The 25,828-nt window shown below is 59.9% G+C and overlaps 1 protein-coding gene across 1 annotated transcript in view; it reads right to left on the reverse strand.

The window, feature by feature from the left end:
- Kcnq1 (potassium voltage-gated channel subfamily Q member 1) overlaps positions 1 to 25,828 on the reverse strand; it is a 220,405-nt gene that overhangs the window by 44,342 nt on the left and 150,235 nt on the right. The window contains exon 12 of the mRNA XM_048361465.1: positions 3,138 to 3,213. Coding sequence (XP_048217422.1) covers positions 3,138 to 3,213 — 76 coding nt within the window. The remainder of the gene's footprint in view (positions 1 to 3,137; positions 3,214 to 25,828) is intronic.

Genomic DNA, 25,828 nt, shown 5'->3' on the forward strand with positions numbered 1-25,828 from the left:
GTGGGTGAGAAGGACCAGGAACCCCAGCCTCGGCCTGGGCCTGGGCCCCCCCTGAGTCGGCAGTCAACCTCTGGAAGCACGCGGGCCCCTCAGGCGGCGGTGAGGCGTGGGGGCGGAGGGGGAGCGGCTGGGCCTGGCCCCAGGGCCCCGGGCCCCTCTGAGCGTCAGGGCCTCCGCAGACAGCCTGGCGGTGGCTCGCGCTGCGCCCCTCCGGCACCCCCTAGCCCGTGGCCCGGGCCTGCCGACGCTTATCTTGGGGCCCCGGGCCCCCGCCGGAGTCTGGTCAGGGCTTGTGAGGCCCTCATCAAGTGGTTGCCTGGGGCCTGGCTTGGGAGCCCATCCCAGCGGGAGCCAGAGCCCGAGATAGCCAAGATAATGCCGGCCAGACGGCCGTCGGTGGGCGCGGGTGTTCAAGGCAACCTGGATGGGCTGAGAGGCTCTGGCTCCTGGGGCCAGACACAGGGGCTGATCGGGGCCTTATCAGCCCCGGGGGGTGGCGGGGTGGGGGTGGGGCACCACCAGGCCAGCCATGGGGGGTGGGGTGGGGAGGCAGAGAGCCGCCCAGGACGGCTGGGGCTGGGGAGCCAAGCCCGGGGCTGGCCGGGAGCCCCTGCAGCTTTCCCTCCTCCGCCCTGCCCGCCTCACCCCTGCCCTCCTCCCCCTCCCCCTCCCACCAGCCCCAGCAGGGACAGCCAGCTCACCGGGGCGGCCAGCCCTCCCTCCGCCCCCCCCCCCCCCCCCCGCACCGGGAGAAGCACATGAGGAGGACAGGCTTGCCTGGCCTGTTCTGGAAGCTTCCCAGGCGGCGACTGGGATGCTAACTTGAATCCTGGGTATAGAAGGGGGCCCCAGCCGGGAAGGAGGCACACGTGCAGGTCCCTCGTCCTGAGTGGTGGGGTCTGCAGGGGTGCCGGGGAGGCGGGGGGACCTCCGGGCCCAGCAGCCACCGGCTCACTCCCACAAGGCCTAGCGGCCCTTCTCAGCCTGAGCTGGCACCTCCCTGGAACCATCTCCCAGCCGGCCGGCCCGCCAGGGCGAGGCCGGAGGCTCTGACGACCACCGCCAAGCTGCCCTTCGCCATTGCCCATCGGGAGACGTCCCGGTGGCCCCTGCAGTCCCGGGGGGCCTGCGTGGTGGGGCGCCCCTCTCCCCACTCCCTACACCAGCTTCTGCCCTGCAGCCTGCGTGCCCGGCAGTGGCACGGACAGAGCTCCAAGCACCCCCCCCCACGCCCTCCCCCCCCCCCAAGCCCGCAGGCAGACCTCCTGGTGCCGGCTGACAGGGCCTTTCATTCCCGCTGACAATGAGGAGTTCCAGGCCCTGTGGGAGCTTGGGCGTAACTCGGTCCACTTAAGTCCTGAGAGCTCCCTAGGGTGGCAGGGGCCGGGGCCGGGGCCCCGCGGGCCCCGGGGGGCTCCTGAGAGCGGACACACGACAGGAGGGTGTGCGGTCACCGTGTAGGCAGGGGCCACGAGCACACATCTGGTGCCAGCTCCTTGAGCTTGTGTGTGTGTGCGTGTGTGTGTGCAGGTGTGTGTGCATGCAGGTGCGCGTGTATGTGCATGCGTGCACGTGTGTGTGCATGCAGGTGCGTGCAGGTGTGTGTGCATGCAGGTGTGCATGTGTGTGCGTGCATGTGTGTGTGCATGCAGCTGTGTGTGCATGCAGATGTGCATGTGTGTGCGTGCATGTGTGTGCATGCAGGTGTGCATGTGTGTGCATGCAGGTGTGCATGTGTGTGCATGTGTGTGCATGTGTGTGCATGCAGGTGTGCAGGTGCGTGCAGGTGTGTGTGCATGCAGGTGTGCATGTGCGTGCGTGCATGTGTGTGCATGCAGGTGTGTGTGCATGCAGCTGTGCATGTGTGTGCGTGCATGTGTGTGCATGCAGGTGTGCATGTGTGTGCATGCAGGTGTGCATGTGTGTGCATGTGTGTGCATGCAGGTGTGCAGGTGTGTGCATGTGTGTGTGCATGCAGGTGTGCATGTGTGTGCATACATGTGTGTGCATGCAGGTGTGCGTGTGTGTGTGCAGGTGTGTGTGCATGCAGGTGTGCATGTGTGTGCGTGCATGTGTGTGTGCATGCAGGTGCGCATGTGTGTGCGTGCATGCAGGTGTGCATGTGTGTGCATGTGTGTGTGCATGCAGGTATGTGTGTGCATGCATGTGTGTGTGCATGTGTGTGTACGCATGCACGCATGCCTGTGCCGGTACTGGGGCTTGAACTTGGGGCTGGGGCACTTTTCCTGTGGCTTTATTCACTCAAGGCTGGCGCTCTACCTCTTGAGCCATAGCCCTACTTCCAACTTTTTGGGGGGTTACTTGGAAATGGGTCTCAAGGGCTTTTCTGCCCAGGCTGGCTCTGAACCTTGATCCTGAGTAGCTAGGATGACCCCGTTTCCTGAGCACGTGCTACAGCGGCAAACTCACGCGGGTCCCCCGTGGTGACCCTCCTGTGGAGCCGCGCGGGGCTGCGGTGCAGGGCCCCCCCCCCCCGAGCTGCGTAGTGGGTGCTCCGGGCCGTGGCGTGTCCCCACTTCCTTGCCTGGGCACGCGGGCCTTTGCGGGGGGGAGCAACCCCCCTCTCCGCCGCCTCCACACACACAGGCTCAAAGGGAGGATTTGGGCTTCTCCTCCTCGTGGCCTCCACGAAGGTCAGGCCCAGAGCCCGGATGGTCCCCAGAGAGCCTCCTCTGGGGGCCTGAGACCGGGGCTCAGAAGACCTCCCTCGGGGGGCGCCCGGTCATGGAGCCCGGCAGGGAGCCCTCCGGGGCGCGGGGCCAGCTCTGCCTCTCCCCTCACGGAGGGGTGTGTGGAGGGGAGCGGAGGGTGGACTGGCCGGCCCAGGATGGAGGGCTTGGGCCTGCCCTGTCCGGGGCCCCGGGGCCTTGTGCACCCGCCTCTCACGGACGTGGGGTTACCCGGCCCGCAGGAGGTGGGACGGGCCATGGGGCTTTTCATTGGCAAGGAGGATGGGTGTCGGTCCCCCAGCCGGAGGAGGGACCCTGGGTGTGGGGGGGGGAGGAAGGAGGGAGAGGGAGACCCCCCCCACAGTGGGCAGCAGGGAGCCCCCGGGGGGTGCCGCCTTGGCGGGCGCCGCGGGCAGGCGGGGCAGGCGCGCCGGGCTCGGGACTCACCTGGAATTTCTTCTTGGCCACAAAGTACTGCATGCGCCTGAGGACTTTGATGGTGGCCCGGTGGTGCTCCCGGAGCCTGGAGGGGAGGAGGGAGAGGGGGCTGAGCGGCAGGGCGGCCGCACGGGGCCCAGGCCCGCAGGGGAGGAGGGTCGTGCAAGGCGTTCAGCTTTCGGGCAGAGGGAGCTTCGAAACCTGTCCCGGCAGGGACTCCAGAGAGGCTGGGGGGACAAGGGTGGACAGGGCGGGAAGAGGGGCGCATCCCCGGGGTGTCACTCGGAAGGGGGATGGGAGTCCAGGCCTTGGCCCCGCCCCGTGTCCCCCGCCGGCGAGCAGGCAGGAAGCAGGGGCCGGCTCCTCCCGAGCCATTCTTTAGAACCTTGTGTTGGTTTGTTTCCAAAGTCCCTTCTAGAAACATCACCGAGACAGGAAGCAGGAGACGGGATATCTACGTGCACCGGAAGAAGGTGTGAGGGACCAGGAGCCGGGACCCCGGGAGTCTGGAGCTGCCGTCTGCCGGGGAGGCGGCCCGCACCGGCTTCCCGCTGCCACCCCCGACACGTCCTGCCCGACTCGAGGCCGGGACGCAGCGGGGGAGGCTTTGGGAAGGACTGGAAGGGCCCAGAGACTTCCAGAACACGGTATGGCAGGGCAGGCCAGTGCCCTTGGCCGTGAGGAAGACAGTGGCACCCCGGCCACAGGGACACGGGGATAGCGGGGGACCAGACCTGAACTACCAGCGCCCTCCGGCTTCCCCTGGCAGGGGCCACACAGGCAGGTGCAAGGGCGCGGCCGTGGGGTCCCCTCTGCCTAGGACAGGGCCCCGGGCTTCCAGCAGGACGTGTCCCTCAGCCCCCTCGGGTCCAGAGCCCTCCTCGGGGCAAGCCGCCGGCCCGGCTCTGCTTGCACACCAGAAAAACAACCCGGCTCTCTGCACAGAGATAGCATCAGCAAGCGCCTGCTTTTTTCTTTTTTTTTTTTTTCATATACAAAAGGACAGAAAAGCAAGGGAAAAAGCAGCGCTGAGATCCGGATCTGAGGGAGCCCGGAGCAGTGGCCTCCGCTACTGGAGGCTCTTCTCGTCGGGAGACAAAAGCTGTTTTTCTTACTCCTTGTGACTTAGCCCCGGGAAGCGGGCGTGTGCCCGTCGGGTGTGGGCGAGGGGGCCCCGTGGACCCGCCGGGGCCCCGCACGGGCCGCCACCCCACGCAGAGCTGGCAGGACCACCTCCCCGCACAGGCAGCGCCGCGTCCTCCACTTTCCTGCCCGGGCTGGCTTTGAACCGCGATCCTCAGATCTCAGCCTCCCGAGTAGCCGGGGCTGTCGGGGCGGGCCGCGGCTGCCCAGACTCCGGAGCCGCGGGGCTATGAGACGGTGCGTTGTGGCCATCAAACGGTGCGGAAGAAGGGAGGCAGGGCTCGAGACGCTGCTCGCTCACGGGCCAGGCCGAACGAGCCTGCTGGGAGAGCCACGAGTCGCCCGCCGCAGAGGTGCCGGGCTGAGCCGGTGCCTGCCGGGCCCCCCAGGACTGGGGAGCAAACGAATGGCTGGCTTGAGGGGTTTTTAAGACGAGAACTTGAGAATCACCATGATAAATAGATTCAGGAAAGTGAATAAAAAGATGAGGCACTTCATCTGAGATATAAGCTCTCGACAATAGTAGAGGGGGAACTCTAGAACCTAAAGGCGATCATGCGCTGTTAGAACACATAATCAGAGGATTTGGTAGCAGAGGCCAGCTAATGGAAAGAGAATACCTGGGAACGGATGAACTCGCCAGCTGGCAGCAGAGAAAGAAATTAAATTATAATTGCATTAAAGGAAGAGATAATAAACAAAAAGAAAAAGTGTACTCACAGTAAGTAGATTTATATCCCAATTAAAAGACCAAGATCGTCAGGATTAAGAACAGTTCACTTTAAAATACCATAATGCAGAAAGATGGATAGTAAAAGGACAGAAAAACACACACCATGCTGTAGCTAAAGGAAAACTAGGATAGGCAAACTACCGTCAGTCCAAGGAGACTGAGCTACTAGAGAAAAAGAACTTTCCATAAACATGAAAGTGTCAAACGAGCAGGAAGTGATCAATTCTAAAGTCGTATGCCTCTACAAACATCATCTTAAAACCCAGAAAGCAAACTGATAAGACAGAGATAGAAGGAAACTCACTCCGAGCCTGGGGCTTATACTACAGTCCTGCTACTTGGTGTTGGAGATAGGAAGACTGTGGCTCGCAGGCAGCCCGGGAGACAAGTTACTAAGGCATGGTAGCTCCTGTTTCTGGTCTTGGACGGGAGGAGAAGGTGGGAGGACCCCTGTCTAAAGCTGGGCCAAGGTAAAAGTTTCAGATCCTATGGGAAAGAAACTAAGAGCAAAATGGGGTTGGAGGCACCTGTCTAGCAAGGGCGAGGCCCTAAGTTCAAACCCCACCTCACCAAAACAACAACAAAATCAGCATCTGCAGTAGGGGATTTGAACACAACTCATTGGCGGTGGCTAGAAAAGTTATCAGAGCATCAGCAGAGACAAAAGTGGGTAGCACGAATGTCAGCCTGGTCTACGGACACAGACACAGAACTCTGATCAGCCACAGATCCTGGGCTTCTGTGCTTTGCCTGCCTGCCCCCCACCCCCGCTTCCTCCCTCCCTCCCTCCCTCCCTCCCTCCCTCCCTCCCTCCCTCCCTCCCTCCCTCCCTCCCTTCTTTTATAGGTGATGGTTTGAATTAAGGGCCTGGGCACTGTCCCTGAGCTTTTATGCTCAGGACTAACACTTTATCACCTGAGCCACAGCTCTACTTTGAGCTTTGCTTTATGGTGGTTCATTGGAGATAAGAGTCTCATGGACTGTCCTGCCCAGGCTGGCTTTGAACTACAGCCCTCAGATCTTAGCCTCCTGAGTAGCTAGGATTACAGGCGTGAGCCATCAGCACCAGGCTTGGGGCCTGTGCTTTGAAAGTGGGCACAGTGACTTCCAACAGATCAAAGGCAAAGTTTAAAAGCAAATCCCAACAGATTTCAAATGAATTGCATCCCATGTAGCATTGTCTTTGACTGCTGGGAATTTAAACTACTAAAAAAAAATCAATAATAGATACGTATACTAATGAATTAAATCAGAAATATTTTGGAAATTAAGCAATCTAAATAACCCGAAGGTCAAAGAAAAATCTGATATGAATCAGGAAACAGTTTTCATTGAATCGTGAGAAAAATACAGCCCCTCAGACGGTCTAGCCAAGCCTGGCATCGGGGTACACACCTGTAATGCCAGCACTGTGAATGAGGGCTGGGTGGGAAGATCGCAGGCTCTGTCCCAAGACAGAACGTTCTAGCAACGTCAGCGTGTGAGGTTCCATGAAAGCGGTCGGTAGAGGAAAAGGGGTGGCCTTCATGGGTTTCCTGGAGCCGAAGCTGAAACCCATCTCAAGAAGTTAAAACACAAAACGAATGGACCCCAAAGGACGCTGGTGGAGAGGGATTATAAAGATAAGAACAAAAGCTGATGAAATAAAAAATGAGCAGGATTTAAGGAAAATCACCATGGCCAGCGTTGGGTTTCCCACAGAGGCTAATAAAATTGATAAACTTTCCTCCAGAGTGATGGAATGGGCACGGTGGCCCCAAACCGCCCAGGTCAGGAAATCGAAATTGGATCACTCTGGATCTAGGGACATTAAAACAACAAAACAACAACAACAACTGTTGGGAGGATAATAGGAGCAACACTGATTTTGATAATTTAGATTAAGTGGACTAGTTCACCACAAAACCTAACATATAAAGGAAAGACACAAGAGAAATAAGGACACAAATCGCTTCATGTTAATTAAATTAAGCTGGGAATTTTAAAGCTCTTCCCACAAAGAAAACCTAGTCTAGATGACTTCACCAATAAATTCTTCCAAACGTTTAAGGGAGAAATAATAATTTGCCACAAATCTTCTTGGGGAGTTTTTAATGAGGTGGCATAATCTCGTAGTCGAAGGGAGAAAAATCAGGTTGATCTCTCCCCTCCCTGGCAGACCCAGTTTAACATCACACACCACACGTAAAGAGACACGAGCGCAGTGCTCTAATCCAGTTACACAAGGTTGGTTTAACATTCGAAAATCAATCAACATAACTCACCGCATCAACCGGAGAAGGAAAAACAGACAAGCGACGCAAGAGATCCAGAAAAGCATTCGATAACATTCAAGATTCATTCCTAATTAAAAACATACCTCATGGGCTGGGGATATAGCCTAGTGGCAAGAGTGCCTGCCTCGGATACATGAGGCCCTAGGTTCGATTCCCCAGAACCACATATACAGAAAACGGCCAGAAGCGGCGCTGTGGCTCAAGTGGCAGAGTGCTAGCCTTGAGCGGGAAGAAGCCAGGGACAGTGCTCAGGCCCTGAGTCCAAGGCCCAGGACTGGCCAAAAAAAAAAAAAAAACATACCTCTTAGCAACCAGGGAAACACTATTATTTAAAAGAAAAATAAACCAAAGACAACAACAAACCCACCAACCCAGAAGTCTCAACACCTATGGCGTTTCATGGTCAAGTGCTCATCAGCGCTGTTCCTGAGACTGGCCATTACCAGTCTGTTCCCCCGAGTCCCAAACCTTCCAGCCCTCGGGTTCATAAGCTGAGCCGAGGGAGAGCAAAAAGAAGCAGGATGATGGCATAGAACAAAGCAAATCTGTCCGGATTTGCAAAGGATATAATCATACGTGGCAAAAATCCACAAGCATCTCCAGACAAATGGTTAAATTGAATAAGTTAGCAAGCATGCTAAGGTTTTAAGGTTGAAAAACGATCATATTTCTATCTATCTGCTAGCAACAATCATATCATGAAACAAAAGTAGGAAGAACATCAAAACCCATCAGGAGCGCAACACTGGTGGTTCACACCTGTAAGCCACTCAGAAAGCTGACATCTGAAGATCATGGTTCAAAACTGGCCTGAGTAGAAAAGTCTGTGAGACTCTTTGCTCCAATTAACTTGCAAAGAGCTGGAAGTGGAGCTGTGGCTCAAGTAGTAGAGCACCAGACTTGCATGGCAAAGCCAAGTGACAGTACAAGGCCCAGAGTTTGAGCCCAGTATACACACACACACACACACACACACACACGCATGCACACACACACACACACCAGCAATAAAAACTACAAAACCCGTAACACACCTAAGAATACATCTGTTTAAAGACGAGTAACTCCTCTGCACAGAAAAGCAGTACACACTGGTGATAGAAAATGGATATGCTCTAAATTCGTAGAAAGAGACAACATGTTCACGTACAAGCAGACCCGATATTTACAAGAAGATGGATGGATGACATCATTGATTCCTGCCCATAGCGAGTGGTTGTATACTTAGGAAATTACAAGGGCCAGGAAGACCTATGGTGACGTTTGGGAGGAGTACAGCGTGAGCGGAGGTGGCATGGGCGTGGGGGAGCCTCTGTGTGGGGAGCACTTTCCTCGTGGGTCCCCCGCACCTCAAAGCTGTCGCCGTGGGGCACGGGGTTCTCAGGGGTGGTGCCGAGCCACGCGGCCGGGCTAACGCGCCCATGGCCGCTCCGTGTGTACCCCCAGGCTCGGTGTCGGCTGAAACAGAGCGACGAATATTAACGAGGGGACAAAAACCCTCAAGCAACGCCTCTGAGGACGTTGGCTGCTGAAGGGCTCCTTCCACGTCACCGCCGTAGACACAGCCCGCGGCAGCACGTGTGTATGGGTTTGCAGCAGGCTGGTGGCTGCGTCCCATGGCTGCTCCATGCTTTCTTTGCTTTGCCTCCCTCCATCCCCCCCACCTTTGGGGCTGCGACTGGGGCTTGAACTCAGGACTGGACCCTGTCCCTTCACTTCTGTGCTCAGGGTTATCGCCCTAGCACTTGAACCACGGCTCCGCTTCTGGTGTCTTGGTGATTCCGTGGAGATAACAGCCCCGTGGACTTCCCTGCTGCAGCCGACTACAAGCCACAATCGCATGTGTCAGCCTATGGAGCAGCTAGGATGCCAGGCGTGAGCTCTTGCTTTCCGTTAGGGCGCAGGCTCTCGCTTTCTCTGAAAGCGCGTGCTTTCTTTTAGGAAAAAAAATGACCACGCTGTTTTCCAGCCTGGCGGTACCATTTTGCATCCCACGACCCCACACCGTTGATCTCTCCACACGGGTTTTCTTTGATCAGAAATCTGTAATTCTCAGCATGCAAGGATACGTTACATTTAGGCGCCATTATTTTAATTCCTTTGCAACCGTGGTCAGTAATGTTGTTTTGATTCTTGCACACTCATTGTCAATGGATAGGAACATGCGAGTGAGCTCGTGGTCTGAATTCTTACTGAATTCATCTCCATAAACGTATGTTCCTGCGTTCATGTTTCTTACTGAATTCCTAAAGTCACAAAGGCGCTATGGTAGGGCTAAGTATGGGCGGGCAAAACTGGTTCCAGGGCAGAGGCCAACGTGGGCCCCATCTCAACCCAACGAGCCAGTGTGGGGGTGTGCATCTGTCACCCCTGCTACATGGCAGGCGGAGGGAGGAGGACTGGGGACCTCGGCCTGGCGAACTCACAAGACTTGACCTGAAAACGACTACAGCACTCAATTCCCCCCCAGAAAAACGACTGGGCAGAAAGGGCCGGGGGCAGGTCTCCCGCGGGAGAGCGGGCGTGAAGCCTTGAGTTCAAACCCGAGCACTGCCAGAAAGGAAAAGAAAAAAAAAGGAAGAAGAAATGGAAAGTAGGCCAGAGATTGCTCAGGCCTGGGTGTGAGGACGGGCCGAGGATGATGAAAACGTTCTAAAATTAGATGTGGGGATGACCACACGGGAACCCGCGCGGGACGCCACGCCCGGGGGGGGTGTGTGGGGGGTGAGACCCACCCGGCCCCCCCAGACTGCTCTGGCCGCTTCTGGGGAGGCGGAGGAGATCCAGCAGGGGGGCTGGGGCCTATCTTGGCCTTCCTGGCTCTGCTGGGGTGCATGCTTCCTTTGGGGGGGATCCCCCCTTATCAGAGTGCTTCGGAGAGCCCTGAGGTTGGCTGCCTCCCCCCCCCCCCCCGCTGTGGCACGTGGGTGGAAGGGGGGGTTGGCTCCACCCTGGGCCCACCCGCTGCCCTCCGACGGCGGGGTCGCCCTCCCGGCTCCTCTGGCCCCAGCCCAAATGGGGCAGGAGGGCGGGGGCTCCGGGAGCCTCCCCGCTGCTTCCCAGCATGCAATACGCCTCGGCTGCATGCGCAAGGTTGGCCGCCCCGCGCTGGCCCCGGCAGTGCAGTCCCGGGGGCTCTCGGGGCGGGGGCGGGGGCGCCCCGAGGGACTGCAAGGTGCAGCCCTGAGGAAGGGGACCGGGACCCCTGCTGCCGAGGCCGGCTGGAGCCTCCTACCCCTTCTGCCACGAAGGGCAAATTCCCACCCATAAATAGCCCCGTGGAAGCCAGTGCGGAGCAGCCCAGAGGGACGCCAGGGGCTCCCGTGGGCTCCCCAGACGCTCCAGGGTACCGACGAGGTGGCGCGCTCCATGACTCAGTTTACCCACGTAGCTCAGTTTGGTCCAAGGCAGCACCACTTGGCTCCGATCACCTCAGGGCCACTTGGCTGGGTTGAAATTCACTCAGTGAATTCGGCTCAACTCAAGTCAAACTTAGTCAACACAACTCAACTCACTTTGGAGCTTAAACTTAGACGGGGAGGAAGAGTAGGACGAGCCCAGCACAGCTAGACTCAGGCCTCACAGAACACTATGTCTGGGCAGCCCCGGTGAGCCCAGCTGCCGTGGCCCGGGGTGAAAGGTCGGAGTTGACAAGGCCTCATCCTCCACGGTGGGGCCAGCAATGCAGCTACTTGTGCTGTGTCAGCCAAGGCCATGAAGAGACAAAACCTAGAGACACTAGGAGCGGCCCAGACGCCACACAACTCTCCGGTGGTTCTTCCCGGGGGTGGGGGGACCAGCGCTCGGCCCCACCAGACATGACAGGCTGGACAGGACACAGTGAGCTAGTGGTCTAGCCATCCACGAATCAATCTTCTTATCTAGCAGGGAAGACATAGCTCAAGGCACCTCCCTCCCAATAGATTCCTGAACTCACAGCCAATACTTCCTGAGTACCGCAGTTAGTGGAAGTGGGAGTGTCAATCTTGTAGTTACACGGGAGAGCAAAGGTCACGTGAATTCCTTTTAACTTCTTCCCAAGTACTCAGAAGATGTGTGTGTGCGCGCGCGTGTGTGTGCGTGTGTGTGTTGGTATTGGGGCTTGAACTTAGGGCACTGTCCCTTAGTCTTGTAGCTCAGGGCGGGTGCTCTACCACTTGAGCCACAGCGCCTGGCTTTTTGGTGGTTCATTGGAGCTAAGAGCCTCACAGACTTGCCCACCCAGAGTGGCTCGGAACCGCGGATCCTCAGATCTCAGCCCCCTGAGTAGCTGGCATCGAGAGCCATGGTTCCTGGCAAGAAGATTCGTCCTCGCTGGAGACTTTAGTGACACGGGACAGCAGCTTTACAGAGATGAGAACGTTCTCCTTTCACTTAATGGAAGTGCCTTACGGCTCCTCTTCGGCCATCTGTAAAGCCTGCCGCGAGGGGCCGGCTGCACCACGTGCGTGGGGGTGCAGTGGAAGGCAAGCCCCTTCGCACCTCAGCAGGACGGCGGCTGAGTGACTCTCGGGTGGGTGGCCAGCATGGGCACGAGGGAGGGCCCGTGGCCTCCTGGGGAAGGGCACACGTGGCCGGTGGGGGAGGGCATGTCCCGGGAAGGCGGGGGTCGGTGCGGGGTCTCATTACACAATAGGGAGCAACTGAAATCTGATGGATTGCATATTTCTTGTATCTTGCAGCTCATATTTTTGGATCCTGGTTGGTGTAACCGAAGCTGTGGAAAGTGAAATTGGGGTAAGAGGGGACAATTGTAATCACTCGATGACAGATCCAGGGACGATTTCGAAGGACCGGGCTCCTTGGAGAGCCTGACGCCACAGGGCTGGGGTGGGGGGTGGGGGCGGCCTCCCGGGGGTGGGGGGGGCAGTGGACGGTGGGCGTCGGGAGGGCAGCTGGAGCAGGGCCTGGTAGGCTGGGCACTTTGATCCAGCGGACAAAGGCTGGCCGGCATGGCTGGGTCCCCACTAGAGCGGCCCCCGAAGCCGTGGGTAAGCACAAGTGAGGTTGCGTCACACCCTACATTCCGTGAGCCCGACTTCACCCCCCGTGCTGCTCTGGGGGTGTTGGGAGAGGCTCGGGCTCCGGGTTAGGCGAGGTGGCACTGGGACGCCGTCATGGAACATGGCCGATCCCTGTCCGCACCCGTGCCAGGCGGGACCCCACACACGGATGACGGTTTTCATCCAGGAACAAAGGTGGCCGCCACCGACGGCCCGCCAGGGACAGCCACGGCGCCCGGCCCAGCAGCTGTGGGCCCTGGGGCCCGGGAGGCCGTGCCCACCGCGGGGGGGGGGGGGGAGGCTGCGCGCAGATCCCCGTGGGGACATGGGCTCAGCCTCCCCTCATCCCCGGGGACCTCTGTGCGGGTCCCAGACCCTCGCTCAAGTGGGGCGCCCGTTCCTGGGGCTCCCCGGGCACGGGGGGAGTTATAGGTGAAAACGTGGACAGGCCTAAAAATCCCCCAAACCGATTCCCAGACGGAGCCTCTGCGGATGCTGGAAAATTCCTTCACCATGGGGGCCTCGGGAGCCAGAGGGCCCAGAGAGGAAACGGGGAAAGAAAAGAGCAGCCGAAGATAAAGTTTTCATCCCGACGGGGGGGAGGCGACATCGGGGGAGAGGCCGGGGGAGCTCAGGGCAGCTGCATGTGCTGGGGTAGCTCTCAGTGTCCAAGGGGTCACCTTTACCGCTCTGGCCCCCACCCTGGGGCGCAGGGTACCCCAGGATGGGCAGACGGCCTGCACGCCCCAGGTAGCGTGAGCCGGTCTGCCGGGGAGAAGCGGGCAAAGAAGGACATCTCTGTGCGGCTTTGTCCTGGGGGAGGGGGTGGCCAGACGGAGGTAAGAAGCCAGCGAGGTTGGGGTGTATGCAGTTGCTGGGGAGGACCCCATTTAAATCCCGGGGAGATTATGAGGACATTTGTTGCAGGCTGTCAGCCCTCATTAAGTTAATGGAACTGGCAAGCTGGCTGGCTTCCAGCACGCCGGAGGAAGAAAACAAGGGGAGCGTTTTGAGCAAAAGAGCCGAGCCCGGGAGATGACGCCCGTCGGTAATGGCTTCGCCGGGTGACTTATTGGGAACCCGTTGACGAGAACGAGGGAGCGAACCCCCCAGGACGCCTGCGGGAACGCGTGGTTCCCGCTGCTCTGCGTGCGGGGCGGCACCTGGGACGCCTTTCCCTCCAGAAGTCCACACCACCCGAGCGGCCCCGCCCGGCCCCGCCCGGCCCCGGCCAGGGGAAGACCCGGTGACCCCCGGGGATTCCGCACGGGGGCTCCCCGGGAGTGCCCAGCAGGCCGGAGGGCACCCCTGCTCACGCCCCGCCCTCGTCCCTCGGAGGCTTCTGGGACACGTTGTCAGGTGTCCCCCCCACCCCCGGGCTCCAGCCGGCCGCTCGCCCCCCCCCCCCCGGCTCCTGAGGATCCTCCCTGCTGCGGCCTGGCCTGCCCAAACGCTCCTGGGGGGGGGCGTGTGGCCCTGACCCCTCCTCGCCCCCACCCCTTCTTCTCACCCTGTCTTCCTGCGCTCACAGGGCATGTGTCCGGTCACCACGCTCCAGGCCCCTGCGTGGGAACGTGTCGTGTTTGAACTCCCGTCTCCCCGTGGTGTACGTAAGGACGTGATGGCCCCGAGAGGCTCAGCCGGTGGCCCTGGGTCAGCTGGCCCTGAAGGGGCGCTGGTGCCTTCCGCCCCCGGCTCCACACAGGGCTAGGCGCGGGGCCTCGGTGGCCAGGGCGCTTGGCTTGTGTCTGCCGGTCGGTCCCCCTCCCCTGCCCCGTCACTTCTCATTCTCCGAGCCCCTCCTCGTGGGGCCCGCACCCCCTCCCGCAGCCTCAGCCAGCAAGTCCAGGAGCCCCCCCCCCCCCCGGGAGCCCTGGTGTCCCCCGTGCCTCCCGCGCGGCTCTGGGGGAGGCCCCCGCTCCGGGTGGAGGAGCTCCGTGGCCTGCGCTTCTCGGCTGGGGTGCTGCCTCTCCTCCCAGTGTCAAGTGAGGGGTCACCGGGTTTTCCAAGCCGCCCCCCCACCTCCAAGAACGGCAGCGAGAGCTTTTCTGACACTGCCTTAACCCTTCTCCCAGCTCCCGGCCTTGCCCAACCGCACCCCACCCAAATAGCTTCTGCCTGATGTCACGCGGGGGCCCCCGAGCTGCTGTCTGTCCGTGGCTAGACTCAAGGGCTAGGTGACAAGTGCAGAGCGGGAGGAGGGCTTGGGGGGGGGCCGGGGCCTCCTGGCGGGGGTGGGAGCTACCCGATGAACCCCGTGGTCAGATAAGAGGTGGGGGCTGGCCTGGCCGGGTCCCCTTCACCTGGCCGGATCGCCGCCTCAAGTTCACAGCGCGGCCAGGCAGGGCCCCGCATGAGACGGAGGGGCAGCAGCGAGCAGGCAGCCCCGGGCCCCGGGCCCCGGGCGGCTCTGCGGCTCTGGCGGTGGCCGCCTCAGGGCTCCACCTCCCTGGCTTCCTGGGGCCCTTGCGCCCCTGCCCGGGCGCCGGGCATGGGATGTGGCCCTTCTTGTTGGATGTGTCCGACCCCTCGATTTCTGGGCAGGCCGTGGACCGTGATGGAGGCAGGGTGGGGACCAGTGGTCCTTCAAGACGCCAAGGGGCCCTGCGCGGCGGGGTGGGGGGCTCTGGAAGCTCCTGCAGGGGTCCAGGGCCGCACAGGCCAGGGAGGCACGTTAGCCTCGGTCCCCACCCTACACAGCCCCCTTCGCCCGGACTCGTGGGCCTCTCACGTTCCTGGGGCTTCCACATGTGCCCCCTGCGTGGCCTCACCGGGGGAGGCCCACGAGGCAGGCTGGCCGGGCCTGAGCTCCCAAGGCGGGGACTCTGTCCTACCCCCACCCGAGTCCCGGGGTCACGGGGAGTCGCTGCCCGGTCCCCGCCTGCCTGGGGCACCGGAGGCGCGGGCCAGGCTCTCTCCTTGCTGAGCCCTGGGCCTCCTTGGGGCCCACGTCCGTGAGGGAAGCGCTGGCCCCCTGCCCGGTACAGGCCCTGCCCTTCCCCAGGGCAGAGTGTGGGTGGAACATGGATTTCTGCAGATCAGATATTGTTTTCAGCGCCCCGGGCTGAGCTGTCTTCCCGGAGCGTCCTGTCAGTGTTGGGGAAGTGGCCAACTTCTGCTCTTTCCAACATGGCTCACTCCAAGCCCAAGGAATTGTTTGCAAACCCAGTATTAACGCTCCTCATCTGCCCGGGCCCCGTGGGGCTGGCTCCCCGAGTCTGGACACCCCGCGTGATCAGCCAGCCCTGCCCCCTCACTTCCTACCCCGCCTGGGGACCCCCACCCTCTGCCCTCCGCTCCCTTCTGCTGGTCTCGCCCTCCCAGATGCTGGTCCGCGGCAAGAAGCGGCCCCGGAGCTGTGTCCCCGCACCGCCGGGGGCCTCGCCCTCCCCTGGGGATTCCCCAGGGCCAGGCACACAGCCCGGGCAGCCCCGGGGTGCAGGGCCAGCCCGCCGGGCAGCGAGAACACAGTGCTCGCCAAGGCCCTCCCGGGGCCACCACCGGGCCCCCCGCCTCTCCCCCCCTCCCCAAAGGGAAGGGGGAGGTTAATAAACCAATTACTTTGGGCAACGAAGCAAAATAAGTCCCATTAAAGTAATTAATGTCCTTTGCACAGCCCGCATTGGAGAAGACTAATAAATTGAGGCTTTGTCACCATCCGGTAATTTCTTTCTAAGGCGTTTCTCCGTCCCCATCCCACCGTGCCGTTTAAGGCTCGGTTAATACTTTTAAGACGGGCTCAATGCCAGACTAATTAGATTTGCATTTCCACCATGGGCCAGGCCGGGCGCGGATGTGCCCGACGGGAGAGAGGTTCCAGGACCCCGCGGGGGCCCAGGGACAGCACCCGCCTTTGAGAAGGGGCCCCGTGCAGGTTCCCACGCCTGCCTGGGGTGATGGCCCGCTACCCCGTCTGCAGGCCGGCTTCCCTGTGGCTCTGACCCGGGTGGAGGCCTTCCTTCCCGGGTTGCCCCCCATCAGGCCCACCAGAACCAACAACTGGTAGGTTCTAGAAATCCAGCCGGGAAGGCGGAGAGGCTGCCCCAGTGAGGAGGTCTGGGGCGTGGTCCCCGTGGTAAGCAGTGCCCACAGTGAGGGGCCCCTCCTAGGAGCTGACAAGTGCTTTACCTTGGGGGTCTCCCCCCTCCCCCACTAAGTTCACCAGAGCCAGGAGACAGAGACTTGAGCCCTGGGAGGAGAACGCAGGTCCTGTGGGATTCTGAGAGCATCCTAGGACAGAAGCCAGCCGGAAGGAAGTCTGTGGAAGACAGTGGAGACTTCCGCCCCCCTCCCCCAGGCCTCTCAGCCACAGCAGCACCACGGCAAGGGTGACGCGGGAACAAGCGGAACTCCCTAGGGACGGCTCGCGTGACCTTGCAATCAGACGCAGCCCTAACGCACGCGCCCATTTCAAATGGAGCAAGCGTGGTGGTGGGGAGACTCGAGGGGCTGGCCGAGGAGAAGGGGCCCCCACGGCGCCTGCCCGGCCGGCCGGCCGCCTTCTCCAGGACCCTGCTGAGTGACCGAACACACGGGAACTCTCAGGAAACCCCTGCAAGGCAGCCGAGGGAGGCCTGCCCGCTGGTGTCCCGGCGGGTGGACGGATACCAGCACACGGAGCCACAGGGCACCCCAACCCTGACCCTGAAGACACGGGAGTCGCATAGGACAGGAAACTCATGGTGGCGGTACGTCTGTCATCCCAGCTGCTTGGGAGGCAGAGACAGGAGGATTCCACTCTGAGGCCCTCCTGGGCAACAGCATGAAACCCAATTGGGAAGACAAACTAAAAACTAAGAACCAACTAAAAGCATGACTCACGTGCGAGGCAGCTTGGCTCCCCGTTCGAATCCTAGTCCAAACCGCCAGAATATAGAGCTGCTCACTGTTCCTGGGAAGCCGGCCCCCAGGCCGCCTCTGCTGCCTGAGAGGCTGAGCCAGCCTCTGACCATGGCCTCCAGTCCCTACCTGGGCATGACAGCAAGGAAGCTCTGGCTCTGCACGCTGCCCAGGAGAGAGCGTGGGGAAGAAGTCTGCCCTGGCCCTTCTGGACTCCATGTTCCTCACCTCGCCAGCCTGCCCCCCCCGCCCCCGCTCTGCACGGTGGAGGCCGTCCCTGGCCTGGTCCTTGCGCCACGGGCTCAGTGTGCCATGGCCAGGCGAGGCCGGTTGGAACTGGCTCCTGGGAACATGTTGGGAACCTCCCCTCCCTGGAGAGTGGCTTGGAGCCTTAGGGCTCAGTGGGCACTGTCTGCAGAGCATGCCGCTGGGGCTCAGAGACAAGCAGGGCCTGGGCAGGCCTGGACCAAGTCACCTAGAAGACTGGCAGGCAGGGAGGTTGGGCCGGGACAGGTGAGGGGCGAGCTGGGTGGGGGCAAGAAATACCAGCCTGGACAGGGACTTTGGGGAGGTGGTGTGTGTGTGTGTGTGTGTGTGTGTGTGTGTGTGTGTGTGTGTGTGGCTGAGGTTTAAACTCAAGACCTTACACTCACTCGGCAGCCCCCCTACCATTTGAGCCATGCCTCTGCTGACCATATGGGCAAGTGAGTTTGGATGTGCAGACATCTCTGGTGTCAGTACTAGTATCCTTCTGTGTTTTTGAGTGACTTAAATATTTGGAGGCTATTGTTAAGTTACAGGTCATACAAAAATAGGAGAAGAGGCATAGTGTAGGGCCTTTGGCAACCACTAATGGCATTGGGAGAACTCTGCAAGGCTGTTTTGTAAACAGGGTGCAGTGCAGAATACCTGCATAGATAGAGGAAGAATGTCATGATGAAATGAGCGGAGACGTAGCAGAAAACAGCAAAAGCAGAGTGCAGCGAACACTGTGAGCTCTTCAGCTTGGTAGCTTAACAAACAGATAAATACTTAGACCCAAGTAAAGTATCTAAATTGGTGCTAGAAGCAATAGGGAAGTTGAGCAGGTAAATGGAACCTGCCAGGCAGGTGTGAGGTCCTGAGCTCAAACCCCAAGATCACCCCCCAAAAAAGAAAAGAAAAAGCAGACATTCAAACACAATCAGAGACCTCATCTAAAGCTCAGACCTGGATGTCTTGGCACGTGATCTCTACCAAAAGTTTCTAAACATAAACATTTAAGTGTCTCCAGATAACAGAAAATTAGGAACACTTCCAATTTCATTTGAAGAGGTGAGTGAAATCAGTCTTGAGCCCATGCAAGGAAAATGTAAGAAAATAGAGGGGTGGGGTGGGAGAGATGGGTGAGGATGTTGAAAGGGGGTGACACTGATCAAGAAGCAGTCTATTCATAAACTGCTTTGTTAAGCCACAACTCCTTTGTACAACTGAAGATAATAAAAATTAAATTAAAATTAAAAAAGAAAACGGAATGGCAGGCCCATTACTGTTAGGATAGCGAGGCAAAAATCCTAAATAGTTAACCAGATCAAACAGTGTATTCAAAGGCTCAACCAAAGCAGCCAACTAAAATAAGAGAGAAGTATGGGGGGAAGGAGGGAGGGAAGGAGAAAGCTAACAGGATTTTCCCCAGGAATGCAAGGATGGTTTAATACCACAATCTATCTGTGAGATTCTTACCTCAAGGGGAAAAGCAAAACAAAACTAGATGGGCATCCTAGTTAGTACAGAGAGCATCTCATAAATATTTTTATTTCTTACAGTTAAAGCACTAATCTTTGAACAGGAATAGGGAGGAACTTCCTTAACTTGGCAGAGGTTGTGGACAGCAAACCCACAGCAAACACACCCTGAGTGGAAGACATTAAGGTGACTTCACTAAGAGCTGAACCAGAGCTGCGGCTGTACACTGGTGCAGGTGGTCTTGGAGACCTGCCTGGGCACAGGGAGAGAAAGAAGCATGCGTGAGGAATGAGGGAGAGATGAAATGGTCATTCTTAGCAGTTGATGGTCTCATCCACTAAGAGATCCAGCAGCTCACTGTGAGAACAGCAGAAAGATAGCATAACGGTCAGGTACAAGCTTGACCTGCCCAAGTCTGTGGCGTTTCTTTATGCCAGGAATCACATGCCAGGAAAAACAAGTTCCCAAGCAGTAGGAGAATGGATGCCCAGTTTTGGAATAATGGAAGTGAACTCCATGAGCCCTCCTTCACCCCCAAGCCAGCTGCAGGGACACCCAGGAAGGAGGCGTGGCTCTGTTCAGAGAGACTGCTTCCTGCTGGATGGGTGGGTGAAGTATTATTACGGCCACTCCCGTTTTCCCAAGTGTAACTGGCAAAGTCGATCCAATCCTGAGCAAACTGCTGGCCATCTCAGAGTACTCAAACGTAATTCTACAGCAATCACGGAAGAGCAAAGGTGCCGAGCGCACATCAAGATGGAGCAGGTGGAGCGCCAGGCACTCTTGTGGGCATTTGAACTGAGGTGCGGGGCTGCCAGATCTTCTGGCAAAGAGGGGGGGTCCCTCGTGCCCTTGGGAAGGAAGCCGACCATGAACGTGACACTGTCCACCTCTGTGGAGAGGGCGGCGAGGCCAAGTGGGGGTAGAGAAACAGTCACACCATGGGGAGAAGGAAGCTAGATGGGTATCGAGAACAAAAGTGCACCTGGAAGAGATTGACATCCCAAGTGGCAGCCAGGCACCAGTGGCTGATGCCTGTAACCCTAGGAGGATGAGATCTGAGGATCACGGTTTGAATTCCAGCCCAGGCAGGAAAAGTCCATGAGATTCTTATGTAACTAACCACCAGAAAGCTGGAAGTGGAGTTGTGGCTCAAGTGGTAGAGAACCAGACTTGAGTAAAAAAGCTAAGGGATAGTGTCCAGGCCCTTGGTAAGTCTCACGCACAGGTGACAAAGGGTGAGTGTGCAAGAAGAAAAGTACAAGAAAGTATCTACCAGTGGCACCCAAGAAGAGCCACGCAGATGGGCCCGCCTATTCCAGTTTGGGATTTCTGTGAAGAAGGCAGCCACAGGCCCGGTCTCGGAGCACCACCGCCGTCCCCACGAGAGAGACCTGCTGCTCCGGACACACTCCCTGCTCCCAGCTCCCTCCCCCGCGAGATCCTCAGTGCTGTGGAGACACACTGTTTTTTCTGCTTGCCTTTTGTATCTCCAGCCCCTCCTACAGTGCCTGGCACACTGCAAGAGGCGTGGCATGGTGAACGAGGGAGGCGATGCCAGGTTTGCCTCCCGGCAACCTCAAGCACGTTGCAGCTACGCCAGCCTCCAGGTTGTCTTTACAGCGCGGCCCCTCACATACCTGTGCAGGTGTGTGCCACCCAGCAAAGCTGCAGAGAAGCTGGGCCTTCCTCCCAGGGACCCGGGAGAATCGGGGAACCTTGTACGCGGGGGGAGTGCCTGGTCCACCGGCGCATTCTTGTGCCAACCTATTGGGCACCTCCTCCCTGAATCGGCGCCCAGGCTGCCTCCTGTTTGGGAGGCCACGGAGTGGGCCCAGGGCATGCCAGGGGTACAGCATTTGGCCAAGTCCCCGGGAGCAGTAGGGAGAGCCGCAGTACTGGACAGATATGGCCGCCAAGGCGAGCGTTTCTGTGTTTCTCCCTCCCTTTTCCTGCCCTTCCTCCTGCCCCCAAGCCCAAAGGGCAGCAGTTAAGTGACCCGAGGGGAGGGCTGAGAGGGGCTGGGCAGGGTCCTGGGATGTCCCAGTCAGATGCCACCACGCTCCCAGATCCTCTGCCAGGCACGAGGCTGGCCTGGCCCAGCCCCGTGCACCCCGGGCCTCAGTTCTGTGAGGGGTTGGGTGGGTTCACAAGGGAAACAGACCCGGGACTTCTAGACAGCAAGGGCAGACTGGCTCCCACCCGGGGCTCCGTGTCCAGGCCAGATCTTCCGTGAGGACCACCAGCTTGGCGGGAAGGCGTACCAGCAGGCCTTCTGAGGGAACCCCGAACCCCAGAGTGGGCTCCCGCCTGCTGCCCTGTGGCCAGCTCCCCTCCCCCTGCAGCCAGGGCCTCCCCAGGAGGCTTGCGGGCCGACCGCGCGTCCCAGCCATGGTGGGGAATGACCCGCACAGGGTCTGTCTGCAGGCCACCGTGGCAGAAGCCGTCGTGCGTCCTGTCTGCAGGACGCGGCCGCCATGGTGCCTGGGGCGTTCTGGAGAGCATAGAAGGACTCGTGGGACAACCACCGAGACGCCAGTGCCCCCAGAAGCTCTTACCATGCTCTCCCCATCCTTTCGGCTGTGTGATCCCCAGCTCACCTGACCTGTCAAGTTGCCAGTCGAGTTTTCTCAGAGGTCTGACAGCCTCAGCTCTACACTCAACCACGCGCTCACCATCCAACCAACATACCTGCTCACAACTACACACCTGGGCCTTGAACTCAGGGCCTGGGTGCTGTCCCTGAGCTTCTTTTGCTCCAGGCTAATACTCTACCACTTGAATTGTTTATTAGAAATTGGACTTTCCTGCCTGGGCAGGCTTTGAACCACAATCCTCACACCTCAGCCTTCTGAGGAGCTAGGATGGAAGATGTAAGCCACTGGTGCCTGGTTATTAATATTGTTTGACCTTTTTCCAGGCTGGTGCTATATGCTTTGATTTTTTTTTTCATGTAAGCACAATTCCCATTCAGGCCTGTGATCCGGAGGGCCTAAAACCTGATGCCTACAGGGTACTTGTGTCCACAGCGTGGGCTCCAAGAGCTTCAACACATTTTTTTACTTACAATATTTTCAAATTAGGATGGATTTATCAGCACATGACCTTCTCATAAGAAAAGGAGTATCTGTATGTTATAACTATTAAAATAACGATAAGGACTATCTTCAAAAAGACTAGCATCAGCTGGGCATTCGTGGCTCACGCCTGTCACCCTCTCTACTCAGGAGGCGGAGATCTCAGGATCATGGTTCAAAGCCAGCCCAGGCAGGAAAGTCTTTGAGACTCACCCTTCCTTCCTTCCTTCCTTCCTTCCTTCCTTCCTTCCTTCCTTCCTTCCTTCCTTCCTTCCTTCCTTCCTTCCTTCCTTTCTTTTTCTGTTTTGCCAGTCCTGTGGCTTGGACTCAGGGCCTGAGCACTGTCCCTGGCTTCTTTTTTGCTCAAGGCCGGCACTCTGCCACTTGAGCCACAGCGCCACTTCCGGCCTTTTCTGTGTATCTGGTAGTGAGGAATGGAACCTAGGGCTTCATGCGTGCTAGGCAAACACTCTACCGCTAGGCCGCCTTCCCAGCCCCATGAGACTCTTACCTCCAGTTAACCACCAGAAAACTGGAAGTGGAGCTGTGGCTCAGGGACAACACCCAAGCCTTGAGTTCGAGACCCACAATGGACAAAACAACAACAACAAAAAAGACTAGCGTAAGTTGGAGTGGAAACCTCGCACTCACTGGGTGCACGTGTGTGTGCATGTGGATGTCCAGAGGGGCCCCCTGCTTCCCCGGAGGGCACAGGTGGGGTTGTGGGTCCTGGAAGAGGCTCTCAGTCGACCCTGACAGCTGCCTGCCTGGGTCGTTGTGTCTGGCCCATGGGTGGTATTATTATTAAGTCGCCCCGTGGTTCTTGGCAGAAAGAGACCCCCTCCCCTTGCACGCTGAACGTGAGCTAGGGAAGAGCCGGTCCTCGCTCACGTGGGCACTGCTGGTGGGTTTAGAGCCACGAGGCTCAGCCACGGCGCTTGAGGAAGGTGAGCAACCGAGGGCCCGGCAGGCCTGCTCGCGTCAGGGCTGGGAGGCTGAGTGTGGTAGGGAAGGGGGTAGGGAACAGGCAGGGAGACAGCCAGCCCTGGACTCTGATAGCCTGGGCCCCGAGCCTGGGGTGAAAGCCAGGGGCGGGCTGCCTTTCCTGAGGCCTCGGCGGGGGCCTGCGGGGGACGGGGCTGGACGGATACTCTGGAAGACGTGGAGACAGACTCGGCGGCCCTGGGTCCCCGGAAGCGCGCAGAGCGCGTGGGGCCAGGAGGCTCGGGGGCACGCGGGGGCACGCGGTGGCGGCCCGGCTCTGGCCTCGGGCACGCCGCACGTGGACGGGGCTGCACAGGGCAGCCATCTTTCACAAAGACCGTGAGAGTACAAGAGGTGCACGAGGAGTTGGGAAAAGAGGCCCTCCCCCGGGCCCCGGGAAAGGAAAGGTCGAGCACCTAAGCTGCCGGCGGCCCGGGGGACGTGGGCGCGGTCGCCCCTCGCTGGCCGCCACTACACCAGTCCCGGGGAGTCGCCGGTGCCAAGCCTTCCCACGGCCCCCCCTCTGCACGGGGGGCCTCCGGGTCGGGGTGGGGTGCCTCAGCCTTTCGCTCAAGGCTGGTGCTCTACCGTGGGAGCCATGGCTCCACTGCCGGCATTTTTCTGCTGGTTAATGGGAGCGAAGGGTCTCTCAGATTGTCCTGTGGAGGGGGCGGGGGGAGAGGCCCTGGGGAGCCCCGACGCCGGCCTTCCCCCGCCCCCTCCCCGCTGCCCGCCAGGCCGCTCAAGGTGGGCAGGGGAGGAGGGACGGTCCCTGTGCCACCACTCCATCCACCCGAGAACTCGGCAGGGCAGAGCCTGCTTCGTTCAGAAGTTTGCTTTTAACGAGGAAACGTTGACCGGTGTCGCAGGGCAGCAGACAGACGGCCTGGAACAGGTTCACCAGTCACATCCCGACTCACAAGCCCAGGAGCCGAGAGTTCCAGGAGCGCAGAGCACGGCCAGGAGTGGCCGGCCCTGCCCAAGCCTCCGGGGCTCAGTGATGGGGTGGCAACGGCAGGCAAGCAGCATGAGCCTGTCCTGGAATGTTCCACCAGGAGAAGGATGGCCAAGAGGACTGAGACCCTGGTGATGCCCAGGCCTGGCCTAGAGAGGGACGAGCCGAGAGCCAGGCCGGGCAGGGACGGGTGCGGGGCAGAGATGGCAGGAAGCGGCGTGACGGGGTCTCCAGAGCCGGGGAGGGTGGGTAGGGTCTCAGGGGCTGTGTGTGCGGCCCTGTGGGGGCTTCACAAGCCTGGACAAGGGGGCAGAAAGGAAGAGCAAGCCTGTCCGCCGGTCAGTCCATCGGCGGCCACCAGCCCGGCAAGGCAGGCCTCCCCGAGAACACCTGCCAAGACCGCCGCGCCCTGCCCTGCGCCCCGGCGCTGCCCTCCCCGCCTCGGACACCCCGCTGGCCCAGCCCTGGCGATGGCCACTTTGAAGGTTGGCGGTCAGCGCCATGGGCCGGGGCAGCAGGCGTCCGTGCCAGGTCCGTGCCTGGACCTTGGCGGTGAGGCTGTCCTAACCTCCAGGACCGGAAGACGGTCAGTGCAAAGCACCGCCGGGCGGGTCATCCGCCACAGCAGCCGCAGGAAGCGACAGGTCCCCGAGTGGCCCCCGGTCCCACGTCCACGCGCGGGGCCCGGGGCCCGCCGGGAAGGGCTTCCAAGTCCACGCCTGGTCCCCGCCGGGGCGAGGCTCCCGGGCGCCCTCGCCCGCACCTGCCGCTCGGCCCGTGTCTTTGAACACCTGTGCTGCTGTTTGCTTAGTGGCATTCCTGAAAGGGCCAACTTTCCCTTATCTAACGGAAAGCCAGGAAAGGAGGCTTTAAGTAGGAAAGCAGTTGTTCCCCTCCTCCCCCTCCCCACACACACACGAGAAGGTAAGCTTGGCTGCACTTGTTCGAGTGCTGCCCACACGGCCCTCAGACTCTCTCCTCTCCTCCCGGGGGGCCCCAGAGGGGCGCTGACAGCCTTGGGGGCGCACGTCATCGGTGGTTCTTGCTGACTTTAGAGTAAAGCAGAGTTACGGCCGACACCCCGGGCCCTGTCTGCACCCAACCCTAGAGCCAAAGCAGAGGCAGGCGTGGAGGACGGCCATGAGGCGAAGGCCGGGGGGGGGGGGGGGGCTTCGTGCTGAGCCTGCCCTGTCTCCCACCCAAGGCCTCTCAGACACTCAGGGGGAGGCCCAGGACCCTCACCCTCAACGGCTGTCTTCTCTTACGATCCCTCCCTTCCACCCCCCACCCCGGCCCAAGCCACATCCCCAGGGGCTCCTCCCGCTTCTTCCGCTCTGCCCCCTCGGTGCGGGTAACCCGTCTGGAGTCCCCAGAGGTGAGACGGGCACGTGGACGGAGCCACAGGTCCTCAGGCTGGCAGGACCCCTGCCTCTTCCCCCTTGCGTCCTCAAGGCCTGGACTCAGTGGCTCACAGGGGCACCAGGACACGGGGCTGGACGAGCCGGTGAGCCAAGAGAGGATAAGTTCTTGCTAGAAAATGCAGGACACTAGCGCGGCCCTTCTGGAAGGAATAGGGTGGCGCGGAGCCCGAGCAGAAGGGGCCTGTGCAGTGTCCTTTTGTGCCTCACAGGAACACTGGCCCCTGGGAGCAAGGACTCCTGGGACGAAGTCCTTTTGACACTACATGACTTTGGGTGACCTTGTGCCCACGAAGGCCCTTCTGCTCTGTGCCTCACACAGGGGCTGGGTGACATCCCTCATGGACACTGGGTAAACTGAGTCAGCCTGTGTGTGTGTGTGTGGGAGGGGAACCCTGTGTGATGCGGTGGACAAGGAGATGCCAGCCTGGGCACGGAGCCCTGCGGCACCAGGCGAGCCCCCCCACCCCCACCCCCCACCCCCCGCCTCACAGAAGGGCAGTGGAAGTCGGTCCCTGCTCCATGCACCCGGGGCCAGGGTGGGGGG

The sequence above is a fragment of the Perognathus longimembris genome, chromosome 13 (assembly GCF_023159225.1).
Source record: "Perognathus longimembris pacificus isolate PPM17 chromosome 13, ASM2315922v1, whole genome shotgun sequence".
Taxonomy (NCBI): Eukaryota; Metazoa; Chordata; class Mammalia; order Rodentia; family Heteromyidae; genus Perognathus; species Perognathus longimembris.